The 19,101-nt window shown below is 44.1% G+C and overlaps 2 protein-coding genes across 2 annotated transcripts in view; both read right to left on the reverse strand.

The window, feature by feature from the left end:
* Positions 1 to 10,672, reverse strand: part of mpped1 (metallophosphoesterase domain containing 1) — a 29,046-nt gene extending 18,374 nt beyond the window's left edge. The window contains exons 1-2 of the mRNA XM_038977649.1: positions 10,500 to 10,672; positions 9,658 to 9,839 (exon numbers count right to left, since the gene is read on the reverse strand). Of these exons, the coding sequence (XP_038833577.1) occupies positions 9,658 to 9,839; positions 10,500 to 10,672 (355 nt within the window). The remainder of the gene's footprint in view (positions 1 to 9,657; positions 9,840 to 10,499) is intronic.
* Positions 10,673 to 10,811: 139 nt separating this feature from the next.
* LOC120031829 (signal peptide, CUB and EGF-like domain-containing protein 1) overlaps positions 10,812 to 19,101 on the reverse strand; it is a 98,810-nt gene continuing 90,520 nt past the window's right edge. The window contains exons 14-15 of the mRNA XM_038977650.1: positions 14,377 to 14,451; positions 10,812 to 10,963 (exon numbers count right to left, since the gene is read on the reverse strand). Of these exons, the coding sequence (XP_038833578.1) occupies positions 10,812 to 10,963; positions 14,377 to 14,451 (227 nt within the window). The remainder of the gene's footprint in view (positions 10,964 to 14,376; positions 14,452 to 19,101) is intronic.

Below are 19,101 nucleotides of genomic sequence, written 5' to 3' on the forward strand. Positions count from 1 at the left end.
GTTCCATTAATCACAGGTAACAAAGGAATAGGAAAGGAAATATTTCAGGGAACTTTCAATACAGTTATTTCATTATTTAGCATTTTAGGAATATTATAAATAAAAGGATTTTAGAACTACCGTATAGTAAATATCAAACATATTCTATTAGAATAACCATTTTCTACATGAGCCATTGCTAGCATATCTTTATCATAGAATGGACCCTTCATCCAAACCCAGTCAATAATCATGTACTGTAACTCTTCCTCCTCCTCCTCCTCTAATTGTCTATTCAGAGATGGGCACAGTGGGGACAGTCCATCGATCCGCACTGCCTGTCCAACACTGTGGCAGGCCAACACACACATCTACATATCCCCTAATGTTTTCAAAGGGTTGATGAAAAAACCTTGTGAAAACCATGACAAATCTGGGGTCTTCTTTGTCTACGAGACGTGAGACACATAGGCGTTTGTCAGGTAGCACGGTTGATGGAGACTTCAATCACTGCATTTTTTGACAATTACTGCGAGAACGATGTGGCATGCTGTGTGTGTGTGTGTGCGTGTGTCATGCTGCTGAAAAGGAGTAATTAAACTCAGCTTTAAGAGAGGCTGACAACTCAAGAGACGGCTCTGTCACAACAGCCAGTCAGAGAACAGTGACAGCATCCAGAGAGACAGAAGGGGGGGATCCTTGAGTGGGAAAGAGGAAGAACTAGCTAGGCTGGATGTAACACATTTTTTTCTTGCATGTAAACTTTATTTATTGGGTTATTGTACAGATATACATAATGGCAATAAACTGTATGGACCTTGATTTGAGTATTTCTTACTCATAGAAAAAACAAAATAACCTAAACCATAAGAATGAACTTACATCATGATTTTTGCACCTGAAAACAAAGGCAAGTTTACATACTGGCATGATTAAACAGCAAAAAAAAAGATGTGGCCTACAGTACACATCACAAAAAAGGGTCAAAACTCACTTGTAACAATCATATAATTAGAATGATTATTTTTCTATGGTTCCAATAAATGGTCACAATGTGCAGCCAGAGAAATAGTGGAATGTGTACAGTACCATTCCAAGTGTTCCACTTTTCAGAGAAATAGCACAATGCCTTTAGTATCTATCTTCATCCTTTACTGACAGACAACCCAAGTGCCTTATCCAGCCAATAAAAACTAAATCCTGAAAAAAGTTAACTCTTCATAACAGAGCCCCCCCCCCCCCCCCCCCATCAACATGGACTGGCCGGTATTCACACTTCAACTCAAGAGAGAAGTGGCATCAGTCCAGCCTGAGAAATCAACCCTCTGCATCATCCAGCTGACCCTGAAAAAGGTGTTCAGGGGCACGTGGCATTTTGCAGCGGGGAAGAACCATCTCACAGACCTACATGACGGCATGGTTGGCTCCATCTCACAGATCAAGACAAATCGTCAGCTCCATTAAGGAATGATGTAGATGCCTATCAGAGGAGCAGGGTCTTCCTGTTCAGATTCCAACATGGTAGTTTGGCATGGAACGCCGCCTCAGTTTTGTAAAAGAAGTGAGGGAAGAGAAGGAAGTATACTCATGGACTTTCTTTTAAAGAAGAACTTGTGTCCAGACACCTTCCGGAGGCTTTGAGACGCCAAGACCTGCAGCCAGGAGGCTGTTAGGAGCTTCAGTTCATCTGATGACTTAAAGGGACATTTCATGTTCATCCACCCCAACGTCAACATATGTGAAAATGGCGTGTTTCTATGTTTTGTGTACATCTTCGGTGTGCATCATGTGATTTGAACCAATTATGAGTAGGCATTGCCAACTAATTGGTGGATGTCGTCATTAGAAACATTTATCTTCCTCAATGTTTTTTTTACTAGAAAATGCACCATTTTCTCATATGTTGATGGTGGTGCTGGAGATGATGAATGTTGAAATGTCCTTTTAAAGAAGATAAGCCTGCAGATACCCCTGGAGCAAGGACAACAGCAGAAGTTGGAACTCACAGAACACTGCAAGCCTGATGTCCCATTTGCAGATGATCAGATAGAGGCTGTTAAATAGCCCAGGTTAAAGACGTCAGGGATTTGGAGCTTCTTCACAGCAGTGGCCAAAGCATTTAATTGCACCCCTGTGGCCAAGGACTGAGGCAACACCTAGAGTGTCATCGTTTCCTATTTGTCCTACTTCCATTTCCATTTCCTCTGCCGCCTTTTCTTGAAACTTTTGAAATGAAGGACCTCTTAACAAAAAACACTGACCCAGTATATAAATTCAATTATGTCCGTTACCCTAGAGAGGATGTGACCGGATAAAATCCATCAAATACGTTCACTGGCCCTCAGTTAGGAGTGGAGTTAGGTTGACTGGAGTGAAGCATACCTCGTTCAATAAACACGCCCCCGCATCCACCTCCATTAATTCAAGTTTTATGTGTGACATTTTAAAATCATGTTTGGTGAAAGGCTGAATCTGCATATTGTATGACTAGGATTATGGCCAGGAGCGTTTCCTGACTACATGACCTTACCGGGAAAAACTCCTGGTCCTATGTACTTTATGAACACCACCAGTGATCAAAACATTGTGTTCTTCCAATGAGTGAAAGCAGGCCGTGCTTGTCTCTCTTTATCAAACATAATCTACATACAGGCACAGTGGAACAATGCATCAACGCTCAAATCACCATTCCACAATACAGTCACTCTCCCACATCCACAAAGCACACACGTTGGACACAATAACTCACTCAAACACAAAACTACATGAAGAAAGATGAACGTGATGCTTTTGGAAAAGAGAAAGGAAGGTAAGAGAGAGACGACAGAGAGTGTGAGAGAGAAAGAAAGAGGCAGAGAGAGACTAATCCAAATATGCAGGCAGCGGAGCACTGTCTGCTGCTGTTAGCAACCATCTTTTCAAAACTTTTGTCTTAGATTTCAAAAGCCGCTTTCAAGCAACAAATAGTTTAAACTTCCCTGTGAATCACCCGCACAAAGCAGCCAGCCTTCTCTGTGTTTCAGTTCAAAAGTAATCAAATAAAAACACATGTACACACACACACACACACAGTAAAACACTCAAAAACACGCACAACACTTCTGTCTAAGTCTAAAGCTTGTCTAAGCAGCCCTGCACTACAATCTCCTCCCAAAAGAGACACTGCAGAGGCGCTCTCTCTCAATCCCTCCCTCACTCTCTCCATCCCTCATCCCTCTCATTTCATCCCTCACTGTCCAGTGTTTGTGTGTGTGTGTGGTTTAATACAGACCCAGTGCTAACAGGGTTAGTTAAGGGGAGTGATCTGCTGTCTGAAGGGACCTGTGCTTGACAAGATACAGTGGAATGTGCTCTATACTGGCCTTTACAATAACCCCCAAATCCTCAATATCCTAGAAGCCGAGGAGGGCGGTTAGTCTGTGTGTCTGTGTGTGAAGCTTCCGGCGCTCTAGCCACCATTGTTCCGGTGTTCCGATGGGTGGTCCTTGCCCTTTGAAGAGGAAAATCCCTGTTTTGACCAAATCCATGGCATGTCGAGGGGGATTACTGCCCTTTGTGTGTGTGTGTGTGTGTGTGTGTGTGTGTGTGTGTGTGTGTGTATGTGTGTGTGTGTGTGTGTGTGTGTGTGTGTGTGTGTGTGTGTGTGTGTGTGTGTGTGTGTGTGTGTGTGTGTGTGTGTGTGTGTGTGTGTGTCCAACTTGTTCTAGCTGCCCATCGACATAACAGAGTGTATCTACCAGTACTTACTAATAATGTCTCCTGCACATTCAATCAAGTCATTCTATGCCATAACAGCCTAGTTGCATTGGTCTGTCTACAGAAGCAATAACTACTGTTTATAAGAAGACATGTTGAGACTCAACCTGGTTTAGCATTACAACGCCCATTCAGTGTGTGTGTGTGTGTGTGTGTGTGTCTAATCCCTCCCACCTGAACATGAAGCCATGAGGCAAATACACTCTCCTGTTTAAACACCACCCACACACCGCAGTGGCACATACACAATCGAAAAAACACACACAAAAACACAAGCGACTAAGCAAGCAACGCATCCAAAACACACACTCTGCCCTCACACAGTACATCCCAGTAATCACACACACACACATTTCATTTGCACCCGCAACCTAAACGCAAATCCGACAAAGACGGTAACACCATCTCCGGTCTAGTAGGTGGTCTCTGTCGTTCCTCTCACTCTCTCTCTTCATCTCTCGTTTCAGTCTTTCTCTCTTGCTGTTCCACTTCCATACCAAGCCTAGCACATACAGAAGACACAGCATCAAAATAGCAGCCTGTCCTGTTCTTTGTCACACAATGTCACATCAATATTCATCCACTGAAAAGGGTGATGAGTCAGAATACAGCCAGACAGAGATACCCCACTGGGCACGCATTACGCTGAACTCAAAAGTGAGTCTCCGACCTTGCTGATAACTACTTTATTGAAGAAAAATATACTTACTATGACTGAGATATGTGGTTATCCAACCTTGCTACACCACACGTCCAAAAGTATGTGGACACCTGGTCATTGAACATCTCATTCCAAAATCATGGGCATTAATATGGAGTTGGTCCCCCTTTGCTGCTATAACAGCCTCCACTCTTCTGGGAAGGCTTTCCACTAGATGTTGGAACATTGCTGCGGGAACTTCAAATCAAATCAAATCAAATGTATTTATATAGCCCTTCTTATATCAGCTGATATCTCAAAGTGCTGTACAGAACCCGAGACAGAAACCCAGCCTAAAACCCCAAACAGCAAGCAATGCAGGTGTAGAAGCACGGTGGCTAGGAAAAACAAAGGGGGACCAACTCCATATTAATGCCCACACTAGAAAGGCCAAAACCTAGGAAGAAACCTAGAGAGGAACCAGGCTACGAGGGGTGGCCAGTCCTCTTCTGGCTGTGCCGGGTGGAGATTATAACAGAACATGGCCAAGATGTTCAAATGTTCATAAATGACCAGCATGGTCAAATAATAATAATCACAGTAGTTGTCGAGGGTGTAGCAAGTCAGCACCTCAGGAGTAAATGTCAGTTGGCGTTTCATAGCCGGTCATATAGAGTATCTCTACCGCTCCTGCTGTCTCTAGAGAGTTGAAAACAGCAGGTCTGGGACAGGTAGCACGTTCGGTGAACAGGTCGTGTTCCATAGCTGCAGGCAGAACAGTTGAAACTGGAGCAGCAGCACGGCCAGGTGGACTGGGGACAGCAACTTGCGTCCGATCAGCCACAAGAGCATTAGAGAGGTCGGGCACTGATGTTGGGCGATTAGGACTGGCTTGCAGTCGGCATTCTAATTAATCCCAAAGGTGTTCGATGGTGTTGAGGTCAGGGCTCTGTGCAGGCCAATCCAGTTCTGACACACCAATTTCGACAAACTCTTTCTGTATGGACCTCACTTTGTGCACGTGGGCATTGTCATGCTGAAACAGGAAAGGAACTGCTACAAAGTTGGAAGCACAGAATCATCTAGAATGTAATTGTATACTGTAGCGTTAACATTTCCCTTCACTGGAACTAAGAGGCCTAGCATGAACCATGAAAAACAGCCCCAGACCATTATCCCTGCCCCACCAAACTTTACAGTTAGCACTATGCATTGGGGTAGGTAGCGTACTCCTGACATCCGCCAAACCCAGATTTGTCCGTTGAACTGCCAAATGGTGAAATCACTCCAGCAAACGTGTTTTCACTGCTCCAGAGTCGAATGGCGGCAAACTTTACACCACTCCAGTTGACACTTGGCATTGCCCATGGTGATCTTAGGCTTGTGTGCGGCTGCTCGGCCATGGAAACCCATTTCATGAAGCTCTCGACTAACAGTTCTTGTGCTGACGTTGCTTCCAGAGGCAGCTTGCAACTCGGTAGTGAGTGTTGCATTAGAGGACAGCATTTTTATGCACTCCAGCACTTGGTGGTACTGTTCTGTGAGACTGTGTGGCCTACCACTTCGCGGCTGAGCCGTTATTTCTCCTAGACGTATCCACTTCACAATAGCAGCACTTACAGTGGACAAGGGCAGATCTAGCAGGGCAGAAATTTGACGAACTGTCTTGTTGGAAAGGTGGCATCCTATGACGGTGCCACGTTGAAAGTCACTGAGCTCCTCAGTAGGTCCATTCTACTACCAATGTTTGTCTATGGAGATTGCATGGCCGTGTGCTCGATTTTATACACCTGTCAGCAATGGGTGTGGCTGAAATAGCCGCATCCAGTCATTTGAAGGGGTGTCTACATACTTGAATGAATATAGTTTCCAAATATAGAGATGAATATAGTTTCCAAGATCATTAAAAATAAAAACGTTTCTTAATTGTAACCGATCTAAAAAGTTAGAACCAAGCCCCCCTCCTCATCTACACCTCTGTAAACTCCCCCATGTGGTCCACCAATTTACCGTAGGCATGCGCCAGTGTCAGCACCCGCAACATAGCTCTGAGCTCCGTACACCCCACCCACTGCATCTGATGCTTCCTGGCTTCCACACTGCTACTTTCACCTGCCCCAACAAGTAATTACCTAGACAGTCCCTCCACCTGTTGACTACACTAAATGTAGGTCCCCTCCAACGTACATCAGCCCCCCTGGACATAGAAACAACAAGTGCTGCACTGTCTCCTCCTCCCCACTGATGGATGGATGGATGGATGGATGGAGAGAGAGAGAGAGAGAGAGAGAGAGAGAGAGAGAGAGAGAGAGAGAGAGAGAGAGAGAGAGAGAGAGAGAGAGAGAGAGAGAGAGAGAGAGAGAGAGAGAGAGAGAGAGAGAGAGAGAGAGAGAGAGAGAGAGAGAGAGAGAGAGAGAGAGAGAGAGAGAGAGAGAGAGAGAGAGAGAGAGAGAGAGAGAGAGAGCCTGTGAAGAGAAAGACAGCACTCATGAAATGTTTATGATTGTATTTTCTATTATTGAGCTAAGGAGAGGGTTGGGGGGGGGGTCATGAAGTGGACACAGAGTGCCTACGCGGCAATCACATCATAGGAGTCAGCCATCTATTATTCAGGAGAGAATGGGAGCAGAGGGGAACAGGCGCTAACTAAAGAGTAGTGCCCTAGACACAGGAGTCTCTGAACTCTACAACCCAGAGACACAGAGAGACACAGAGAGAGACAGAGAGAGACCCAGAGACACAAAGAGAGACACAGAGAGAGACACAGAGAGAGACACAGAGAGAGACAGAGAGAGACACAGAGAGAGACAGAGAGAGAGAAACACAGAGAGAGACACAGAGAGACACAGAGAGAGACACAGAAAGAGACAGAGAGAGACAGAGAGAGAGAGCGACAGAGAGAGACACAGAGAGAGACAGAGAGAGACAGAGAGAGACACAGAGAGAGATACAGAGAGAGACACAAAGAAAGACAGACAGAGACACAGAGAGACAGAGAGAGACAGAGATATGGGAAGATGTGCAAATACAGAGTAAAATACCAAGGTAGAGATAGAAACAAGGGAAATACGAGTTAAAGCGCTAAAGAGAAGGAAAGAAAGGAATGGACAGAGGAATAAAGAGAAGTGAGAGAGAAAAGAGGAGTATAGAGCAGAAAGTTAAGAATGAAAGCAGCTACACTCTTGACCCCTGTTGGACCCAGAAGCACAATGAGATCCATATTTAACCAGCGATGGAGAGCAGGCGGCAGCACAGAGAACATCTACTACTGGATACAGGCCCCGCTCCGCGACCCTCCACCATCACGTGATGAATGAAGATGCCACTGAAATCTAAAGCAGCACCTTCTCTTTCTCATATCCACACGCAGGGACGTTGTGCACAAACGCACTGCAACGCCACCCATGACTTAATGCATAGTACAGGTTCATCATATGGTTAGCGTCTTCGGTGTAATTTTTCTAAGCTGTATTGATTCATACTGGGCTGTGAAGTGTTAGCAGCATCAGTGTGTGTGTGTGTGTGAGTACACTGTGTTAGAAGCATTGATAGCTGATCAAAGAGAGCGTTATTGGAAAGAATTGGACTGAAGTGGTGCTGTATAGCCTCTCTGTGTGTACCTCTTGCCTTCTACCTATTCTCTGTCCCTTTTCTCTCCTCTCGGCATCTCTTCATCCTATCTCCTTCTCCAGTTAATCTGACACCATGCCTAACAAATCATGATTACATGCCCTACCACCAAACCAGGTCTTTCTTAGAATCCACAAAAGTCATTTTCACTAAAACAACAATATCTCTGTCTTCTGGGTCTCAAGAGACAAAAGCTGAGGATAACCAGCTAAAGATAGACCTTCCATGGGATGAAGTTCAACTCTACCTCCCCATCTTCCCCGCTGTCTTCTACAGTCCTCTCCCCTTCTCTCCCTCTCTCCCCCCTCTTCTCCCCCTCTCCTGCAGTGTGCACCAGCTCTGACAAAGCCTTGAGCCCCTGCCAGAAGAACCGGGAGGAGCCTTCCTGCTAAAAATACTGAGAGAAGGGAGGAAGCTGCCACGATGCCAAGAGAGAGGAAAAAAGAGAGACCCATATCTTCATAAAGGGAGGGAGCGATAGAGGAAGGGATAGAAGAAAAAGGGAGGGAATCAGACAAAAGAAAAATGAAAGAAAAGACAGAAGGAAAGTAAGAAAGAGAAGACAGACTTTCAGACAAGGAAGAGAGGAAAGAGAGGATGGTTGGAATGAGTGTGTTCACCTGGCAATATGACAGTGTTTCCCTACAGTGTGTTTTTGTACCGAGGTTCATCAGGTAGAATGAAAGTCTAATGCTGAGGCCAATGCTGAGCTCTCACTGGAGCCAGACTGCAGACACAAAGCAGCATGAGCTATACATTCATCCAGAGAGAGAGAGAGAGAGAGCGAGACAGATAGAGAGAAAGAGATAGAGAATGGAACAGGAGAAGAATACAGATTATAAATATTTATACGAGCGAGCGAGCGGGAGAGAAAGACAGCTACAGGAAAAGAAGAACGAGAGAAACTTCATAAGGCACACCGGGTGCGTTTGGCGGGTTTTATCTTCCTAGCAGTCTCTCCCGCCAGTCGAGGCGCGGGGCGAGCAGGTTTTCAGCTCGTGCTCCCCGTCGACTAGCCTTGGGGGGGGCTGAGCTGCCATCCCTTCTCCCCCTTCTTCCCCCCTCGAGCTTCATCCTTATCCCTCTGCTCTCCACCCCCTCTCCTCCCATCGCAAAGAGACAGGCGCTGGAAATAAGAATCACTGCAGCACGCTGGCTGAGGCGGCACACGGCTAATAGTTCCAATGTTCTGGTTATTACAAGATCTCTTAGAGCTAACGTTGGGTTCCTGTTTTATGAAGACAGTAACAGTGACGTGTGCCAACTATAATGTCACTGCTCTAAGTAATGAACATGAACAGAGTGGGCAGTTTCTTTTACTCTTCTGTTTCCTCTTTTTATCTCTTTTTCATCAGGTATCCCTCCAACCATGACTTATTTTCTTTAAAGTTGAGTGAAAAACACATTTTCTAATTTCATTTGTGGGTAATACATAGAAATATTTTCTAAAAACACATGAACTCTTGAGAACTGGCTCTTCTCAATGTCCATTTCTCATTTCACTACACCAGCAATAAAGAAGGAAGAAAAATAATTCAAATAAGATCTATCACATTTTAAAAGAAATTGTGCACCATTTCAAAAAACAAAAAATCTGTAGTACTAAACTTTGACGTGGTGTGATGTTGCTTAATGTGATTGGTCAGTCTTACCTAGCCAATCGTTGAACTTCTTGACCTCAGAGGGCAGGCCCAGCTCTGTGAAGTCTCCAGCATGGATGAACACGTCTCCATAGGGCATCTGAATGGCGTCCGTACGGGAGTGGGTGTCTGAGATACACACAAAACGGGTGTAACCTGGCGGCTTGGGAGTGTCGTGGGGCAGGGGGTCCACCCTAAAGTAGAGAGAGAACGAAGGAGAGAGAGAGAGAGAGAAAAGCGTGAGAAAGACAATGGGAAAGATAAACAATGGGAAGTCTCAAAGTGAAGAAGCAGAGTTGCAGTGTTAATGTAGTCTGGATCAGTATCCATCACCATCCCTTATAGAAAGTCAAAAAGAGAGAGAGAAAAAGAGAGAAATTAAAAGGGGGAAAAAAACTGTGAGAGGTCGGCCACAACAAAGGCGAAGGAATGGTAGAAAAAAGAAAGAAAAGCACAGACAGAGAGAGGAGTCCTGTGGGAGTTTTTGCAGCATGTGCAGCAGCCCCAGAGAGTCTCCAGAGGGAGAAGGGAGCTGGTGAATAACAGTGGCCCACTTTAGTGAGCTCTCCTCCAGGTACACAGCCAGCCCTCAACACACCACCATCACACAGAGACCGAAAGAAGGACAGAGAGACAGAGAGAAATGGAATGAGAGAGCAAATAACAGCATGCAGAGAGGATGAGTCTCAAAGAAAAAGAAAGAGGGGGAAAGGGGAGAGACGAACGGAGATAGACAGAGACCAGGTGTCTGAACATATGTAGTGTGTATCTGTATGCCAGTATATGTGTATGTACATGTATATCTGCAGGGGTGTGCGTCTGCCTGCCTGCATGCGTGTATGTGTTCTACTTACATGTGTACGTGCGGGGGCTGGAAGCGTCCCTGGTTGATGTTGTAGAAGGTGAAGGCCTGGGTGGGGTTGGTGCTGTATTCATCCACCTCCACGGCTGCCCTGCCTGCCGCCCGCTGGGCCTGGGACTGCTGCTGCCGCCGCGCAGCCATGATCTCTGACAGGGTGAAGGCCATGCTTCTGGAGCCTGGGCCTGGACCGCTACGGGGCTGGGGAAGAGGTGGGTTGGGCTGGGGCTGACCCACTCTGGGCTGGCCTGGGGTAGACGTGGTCTGGCCTGGGCTGGAGGTGGCCTGGTCCTGGCACACACAGTAGTTAGGACTGGGTGTGAGGCCTGCTGGAGCGGTCAGGGTTGCGGGTTGGCTCACCAGAGAGAGGCCCTCTGTCACAGCTTGGCCCACCTCGGAGAAACTCTGCTGGGTTGCTGAGCGAGCATGTCCCCCCTCCACCTCCGTGTCCCCCTACTCCTGCACACACAGAGAACAGAACCACTGAGTGGGAATACAACGCCAATCTGGAATGCGCAGTTAAGACTGTAAATAAATCACTATCCACCAAAGCAACATAACCCAACCCCTAAGAGCATCTACGGCTTTTACACTGTCAAGCAGATATCACATTTACTACTGCCTTCAAATTACAGCTCTGCTTCTGGGATTCTAGTAGGATTTCATACGGATCCTGTAAGATGGTGAGATGGTGAGGGAGGGATGTAAGGAGGCAGGAGGGTGATAATTTGGGGATGAGTGGGGGAGCTGGATTTATCCTGGATTGTGCTGCTATGTCAGTGTGCCATCTCATTCATGTGAAAACGGCCACACACAACCCATTTCATAATTACACACACTTAACACCATGACTCACACAGGCATACTCTTGTGTGTGTCCATGCATGTATATATGTGTGTGTATGTGCGTGTGGCAGTGCCAGAAGTCCTCACACTGAGTGAATGAGAGCAGAAGGGTGCATTGGCAGATGCTGAGAGCATGGTACACAGTGAGAATAGAAGAGGATTACACTGGCACTAGGAACAAAGGGACAGGGCCGTATTAACATGAACAGGACCGTGACTACAGGAAGAATGATGAAGAAAGATGTAGCAGAGAACATGGTGAAGAGGGACGGTTTGATAAATGAATAGGCGTGAGGAGGAATTGATTGATGCACTCTCTTCTTCGGCACAGATGACAGACACTCAGATTTAACGACTGTGAGAAGCAGTTCCATAAAATTGTCCGACAATGTTCCTTCATTTCACTCGTAGGCTATTCCACGCCCTGGTACGGACACACACCATTAGTCATGTTTGTTGGTTAGATTCTTTATGCTGTGTAAAAATGGACTGTGTACGTGTATGTATATATATGTGTGTGTGTAGGCTACAAGTCCTGTTGACTGGCTATGACTGATGCCTACAAGGCTATAGTATACAGCACTGAGTGTGCACGCTGGCTCAATTTGAATTTGACAAGGCATTGGCAGCATTCACACCTGTCCCATGCTAACATACTGAGAGAGACACAGCCATGAAAGGAGAACCACTCTGTCAAATGAAGAGAATAAACATTACAAAATCTAAATTTGACAAAGTAATTCACATCTGACTAATAAGACAATGACAATGAGCCACTTCCAAGTAATCTCGCATAAACAAGCAGTTGATTTGTCTGTCTAATTGAGACATTTTATAGGAAGGTTGAGTTTCTTGTTTTCACAATAATTGTCATTCATTTTAATTATGTCCAGTTATCTGACTAAATCTTACTAAACTAAATTACAAACAAATCAATTAAATCAGATATTATTTTTTTTTCAGGCTATTTTGTGTAGTTTAGTAGAGCATAGTCACCAAAACACAAAGGCATGAAGATCAAATAGTTGTCTTTGTCTTTCTTTATGTTAATAATATTGGAAATTGTTCAAATGAAAACTATATATGTAAGACATTGCTTTTTTGGTGTTAGTTGTATTTAGGACCCCAAATAAACTCTCACCAACCACTTGAGGAGTTTTTGGCAAATCTGTTCTGAAACTTTATTATGGCATTGACCAGATAGATATAGGCTATGTAGCATACGGTGGTTCTGCTATTTGGATCTAGCATCAAACACAAAGAAATGTGATACATTGCCTTCAGAAATTATTCATATACCCTAGACTTATTCCACATTTTGTTGTGTTACTGCCTTAATTCAAATACCCCATAATCACAAAGTGAAAACATGTTTTTAGAAATGCTTCCAAATTTATTGAAAATTAAATACAGAAATATCAAATTTACATAAGTATTCACACCCCTGAGTGAATACTTTTTAGAAGCCCCTTTGGCAGCGATTATTTTTTACATTTTTATTTAACCTTTATTTAACTAAACAGGGTCAGTTAAGAACAAATTCTTATTTACAATGACGGCCTACCAAAAGCCAAAAGGCCTCCTGCGGGGACGTGGGCCTGGGATTAATAATAAATACAATATAAATATAGGACAAAACACATATCACAACAAGCGAGACAACACAACACTCACAGCTGTCTTTCTGGGCTTTCCACACCTGGATTATGCTACATTTGCCCATTATTCTTTTCAAAATTCTTCAAGCTCTGTCAAATTGGTTGTTGATCATTGCTAGACAACCATTTTCAGGTCTTGCCATAGATTTTCAAGTAGATTTAAGTCAAAACTGTAACTCGGCCACTCAGGAACATTCACTGTACTCTTGGTAAGCTCCATTACGTTAATTTTTTTATCCTGAAAAACTCCTGTCCTTAACGATTACAATCATACCCATAACATGATGCAGCCACCACTATGCTTGAAAATATGGAGAGTGGTACTCAGTAATGTATTGGATTGGATTTGCCCCAAACATAACACTTTGTATTCCGGACAAAAAGTGAATTACTTTTCCAAATTTGTTTTGTATTACTTTAGTGCCTTGTTGCAAACAGGATGCATGTTTTAGAATATTTTTATTCTGTACAGGCTTCTGTCTTTTCGCTCTGTCAATTAGGTTAGTATTGTGGAGTAACTACAATGTTGTTGCCCCATCCTCAGTTTTCTCCTATCACAGCCATTCAACTCTGTAACTGTTTTAAAGTCACCATTGGCCTCATGGGTAGAAATCCCTGAGCAGTTTCTCAAAGGTATATTCAATGTCTTTTTTTACCCATCTACCAATAGGTGCCCATCTTTGAGAGGCATTGGAAAACCTCCCTGGTCTTTGTGGTTGAATCTGGGTTTGGAATTCACTACTCGACTGAGGGTCCTTACAGATAATTGTATGTGTGGGATACAGAGATTAGGTAGTCATTCAACAATAATGTTAAACACTATTATTGCACACAGAGTGAGCCCATGCAACCTATTATGTGACTTGTTAAGGAAATTTACTCCTGAATTTATTTAGGCTTGCCATAAGAAAGGAGTTGAATACTTATTGACTCAAGACATTTCAGCTTTTCATTTTTTATTAATTTGTAAAAATGTCGAAAAACATAATTCCACGTTGACATTATGGGGTATTGTGTGTAGACCAGTGCCCCCCCCAAAAAATCTAAATTTAATCAATTTTAAACTCAGGCTGTAACAACATGTGGAAAAAGTCAAGGGGTGTGAATACTTGCTGAATTCACTGTACATCATGAAAGCATTCCGGTGGACAACCTAACACAGAGAAGAGAGTGGTAGTGTCCACAATCACCATCTTGGACTAGATTTACTAGACATTAGGCTACGTGAAGTAAAACACATTTCCGATAGAAGAAAAAAAACACATTAGAATAGAATTGAAATCCAAAATCTGTTTCGGATTGTCATCCTACTAATCCTGTAGCCTACTACACAAAACATGCAAGCAGACACCGCGGCACCTAACCTACCTGGGTTCGCCCGGTCTCCCGGTCGGATGAGCTGAGCCTGTCCGGTTAGGGATGAACAAGTGAAGTCCCGTGGGTCTGATAGAGGAGCGGACGGCGGAAGGGGAGCAGCTAGCGAGTTGCGCTGGTCGGTTTGAAAGTGCAGCGCGTGGTGCTCAGGTTTGCGCTTTGGCTCTCGCGGAAACACTTAATCTCCCGCCTCTCTTGTGCTGAATGTGCTCGAGCTCTGTGTCTTCCCGCCTCTCCCTGATATGTTCTGGAGCCAACTGTTGGATGAACAGCTCAATGAAAATGTGCAAAGGGGAGGTCTGAGCACGAATCAATTCATGTCTGACAGACAGTTTGAGCCAGTATACAATATCAGAGATTCGTCTCTGTTTTTTCTATCATTTCATCTACCACAGATGCAGAAATAAACTGCATTTCTTTAAGATCAATGGAGAACCATCGATTTGGTGATAAATGACATACATTTTACTTTATATTTTCACATTTGGCCTAGTTTCATCCTTACCATAGCCCTGTGTTTCTCAAACCTCTTCTGGTTTAGTTTACCCCAAGCCAGTTTCACTGACTTTTATGTATTATAGTACAAGCACACTTGAGTCATGTTGGTCATCTAATCATTTGGCTATTTGAATCGGGTGTGCTAGTTCTGGAATAATGCAAGATGACATGATGGATGTCTGCAACCCAACTGACCTTGGCTTCAGGGGAACTTTGAATTATTTCAACAGATTACAGCTGCAAAAAAATACTATGAAAACGTATTCTCCTTAACCTACATTTAACGTTTTACAAATAGGAATGGCTCCAAAAGTACACCTACAATTTACAAGAATCATTATGTTGCAAATTTGGACATAGAATAGTAGGCATAGCTGATGTCTTTATAATTTGTGTAAATGCGCCACTGCCTGGTTAAACATTTGTTGTCTTTGGAGACTAGGGCCTATTACTATACTCAACTACTCTGGAAAACATCATTTAAAATAAGAAGCTGAAGTCAATGAAAAACAAACTAGATGTCCTCAATCTAAACTCTGACTTTAATTAATTAATACACAATGAACTTTAAAAATGGATGCCGGTGCCGAAAGAGAAATATTGTAAAAGAGGAGAGGCATGAAGATAAGGCCTTATCTACACATTTGCCACTCTCTCATTTGCCTGGAGATTCTCAGCGTTGATAATGTCCTGTAAAGTTCAAAAGAAATCACCAGATTTGGCTGTCAGACTCATTTAATGCTGCAGCTACTGTAAGAAACAACAATGCTAACTTGGCTGTGATGTGAATACAGCCAGGCTTCTTACACAGCCTCCAATAGGTTATTTCAATAGATGCAGGATTTATGGAATAAAGGTGCAGAGTAGGATCATTGAATACTACATTTATGTGTTCAAGAAAATAAACTTTGACTCAGTGTCAATTTGCACTTAGGTTTGTTTGTGTGTTGTCTATACCCTCAGAACGGTTATCCTCGTTTTGAGAAAAGGCCAATATAGGCAATGTCAGCTACATTTTCAGGAAACATATTTCAGTGTGTGTAAGGTGCCCTGGAGCCATGGAGACAAAAGATGCTAGATAATATAGAAAAGTGCAAAGTAAAGTGTAGCAAGTAACATTTAAACAACGGAAGATCACAGAGCATGGTGGAGTTGTTTTTCTGCTACTGTTTTATTTGAATTTGTTCTTTACTGGATTTTCATGGCAAAACACTGTGATACAGTTTCTCTCTTTGGGTACAACCGACTAACACAAACGTTAAAATGATCCCTCTATAAAATGGACTTAAGTACCAACATACAGTATCTCTCTTTCTCCACCTCGATCTCACAAGCTACTCACACACGGACACACGCTGTCTCACTCTCTCACACACATACACAGAACATGCACTCTTTCTATATCATACTGTCTCTCACACACACACACACACACACACACACACACACACACACACACACACACACACACACACACACACACACACACACACACACACACACACACACACACACACACACACACACACACACACACACACACACACGCACACACAATAGAATACATTCTCAGGAAAAGTCAATCATACAAAAAAAATGCATTTCATACCGATTTTCATCACCATCATCATCATCATCATCATCAAACACACTAAACGCCCAAAACATCCCTCAACAGGAAGTGGGTGCACTGTACCAACATTAGCTACACCTCTGCAGGCGACAACCATTTTGAGTGGACTGAGTGGACAAACACCTTGGTTGTATCTGAAAACATTAGCTGTCAAATCCATGCTTCCTCCACCCTTGTTAGCTCAATTCCACTCAAAGCTCATTGGAAGAGAGGTTGCGAGGTCCCTCCCCCCGGACCACCTCCTCCAATGGGCTTTGATTTGACGACTAGTAACATTTTCTGACACAACTCTACACACAACAGTGGGGGTTACGATTAAACTGGAATGAACAGGTCCTGGATCAGTGCTAGGGCACAACGCAGACTTTATGAATGAATGACTATATCTGATCCCATATCAGTGGCCTTCAGTATATGGCCTCTAGGTTAGAAGATACAAGCCATATAATTATGCTTATCATCCTTGTGCCCAGCACAAAGAATTTAAGTTGTTTATAACCGTGTAGTAGCGGTGTATTAGCAGTTTAATAGGTCTGTAATAGATGTGCTGTATAGGCAATTATAAACTGGGTGGTTCGAGCTCTGAATGCTGATTGGCTGACAGCCGTGGTATATCAGACATCATAAACTGGGTGGTTCGAGCCCTGCATGCTGATTGGTTGACAGCCGTGGTTTATCAGACCGTATGCCACGGGTATGACAGATTTTTTTTTTTTTTTACTGCTGTAATTACGTTGGTAACCAGTTTATAATAGCAATAAGGCACCTCAGGGGCTTGTGGTATATTGCCAATATACCACGACTCAGGGCCTTATTGCTTAAACGGACTCTGCCGGGAGAGTGTTACAAGGGGGAGAACAATAAAAGTGTAATTTTGTCAGAACGTTTGACTAGTTGAGGTCAGTTTGGGCGCTTTCTGGGTTATGGTTACAGTTGCAAGTGCTATGTACATACAGATACTCTCATAGACATCACAATACTTTCAAACAGACCTCTGTCTCTCTGCTACTACATTCACCTCCAAATCAACAGTCTCGTCATCATACAATACATATTTTCCCCACTTGCATTGTGCAGAAAAATAAACAAACTAACATATTTGTTACAGATATTAAATCAACAGTCTAGGTTGATGACTTACAGAAACTGGGAGAAGTCCAATTAAGACAGATTGAGAGTGGACACTCGTAAAAAGCAGGTGGTTTTGAGTGTGCACTTAGTGCCATCATATAAGAAGCTTTACACAAAACACCCCTTTTCTCTGGCAGCTAGTCAGGAGGGTCTTAAAGGGATGAGGCAGAGTTAGGAGATGGGAGCACACCCACAACTAAAATAGTAGTGGGTCGTTAAGGACATTTCCCTTTAAATGATTACTGCTTACAATACTGCTTTTCTGGCCAAATGGGTGGATTTGATGGTGTCTGTCTAAACAATTGAACGCTGGGTTTTTTTGTGGTGAGAACAAAACAGGACATATTTTTGTCTCTCTCTTTGCTATAACCAAGGTAATACATTTCTATACAACACAAAACATAAGGAAAAATGTAACTTAGATTTTTTTTTCTACAGTTTACAATATAAAATTCAAGTGCAATTAAAGTTCCAAATATTAGTTACATCACATACATTTCTCTCTATAGCAACGTCTGTTACTTGCAGGTAGTTTTTTCATCTTGTTATATATCTTTAAAAAAAAGTGACTTTTTGGAAAAATCTAACTTATTTGTTCACTGTACTCAGTTTGAGGTGGAATGGTCTGGGATGCTGAAATCAGAAATGTCTGTAGAAATTATTTCCCATGTGAAAATGTTGATGTAAAATATGATTTAAGTGCACCAATCGTTTTTTTGTGCACGCCAGGGGCCTTTTAAAATAACAAAATAAAGATACATCTATGTACCTGCGTGTGACGTCACTCTCGCACACCATCTACGTGCACATACGTATGTTCACACAAACACAAATATACATACGTACATAGATACACATACATTTTACTTGTAGACAACATGTCTGTACGTACATATATATCAAACATCCATGTTGTGGGCTTCTGCAAGTTCTAACACATATAAATATAACCAAAACAACAACAACAACAACAACACAAAAACAAACCAAACCAAAACAGAAGTTCAGGGGAGAAGCTGGAAAGTTCAAACGAAGACTGCAGGAAAAAAAGACAAAAGAGCGAGAGACGGTTCTCTGTTCCTTTGCAGAGAATGCTGGGATAGCGATTCAGGAGGAACTCTGGGTAGGGTTGGGGGTGTAAGAGAAGTGTAGAAGAGTAGAGGGTGTAGAAGAGAGGGATAGATTGGCGGGGGGGGGGGGGGGGGGGGGGGGGGGGGGGGGGGGGGGGGGGGGGGGGGGGGGGGGGGGGGGGGGGGGGGGGGGGGGGGGGGGGGGGGGGGGGGGGGGGGGGGGGGGGGGGGGGGGGGGGGGGGGGGGGTGGGGGGGGGGGGGGGGGGGGGGGGGGGGGGGGGGGGGGGGGGGGGGGGGGGGGGGGGGGGGGGGGGGGGGTGGGGGGGGGGGGGGGGGGGGGGGGGGGGGGGGGGGGGGGGGGGGGGGGGGGGGGGGGGGGGGGGATA

This window comes from Salvelinus namaycush, chromosome 38, assembly GCF_016432855.1.
Source record: "Salvelinus namaycush isolate Seneca chromosome 38, SaNama_1.0, whole genome shotgun sequence".
Taxonomy (NCBI): Eukaryota; Metazoa; Chordata; class Actinopteri; order Salmoniformes; family Salmonidae; genus Salvelinus; species Salvelinus namaycush.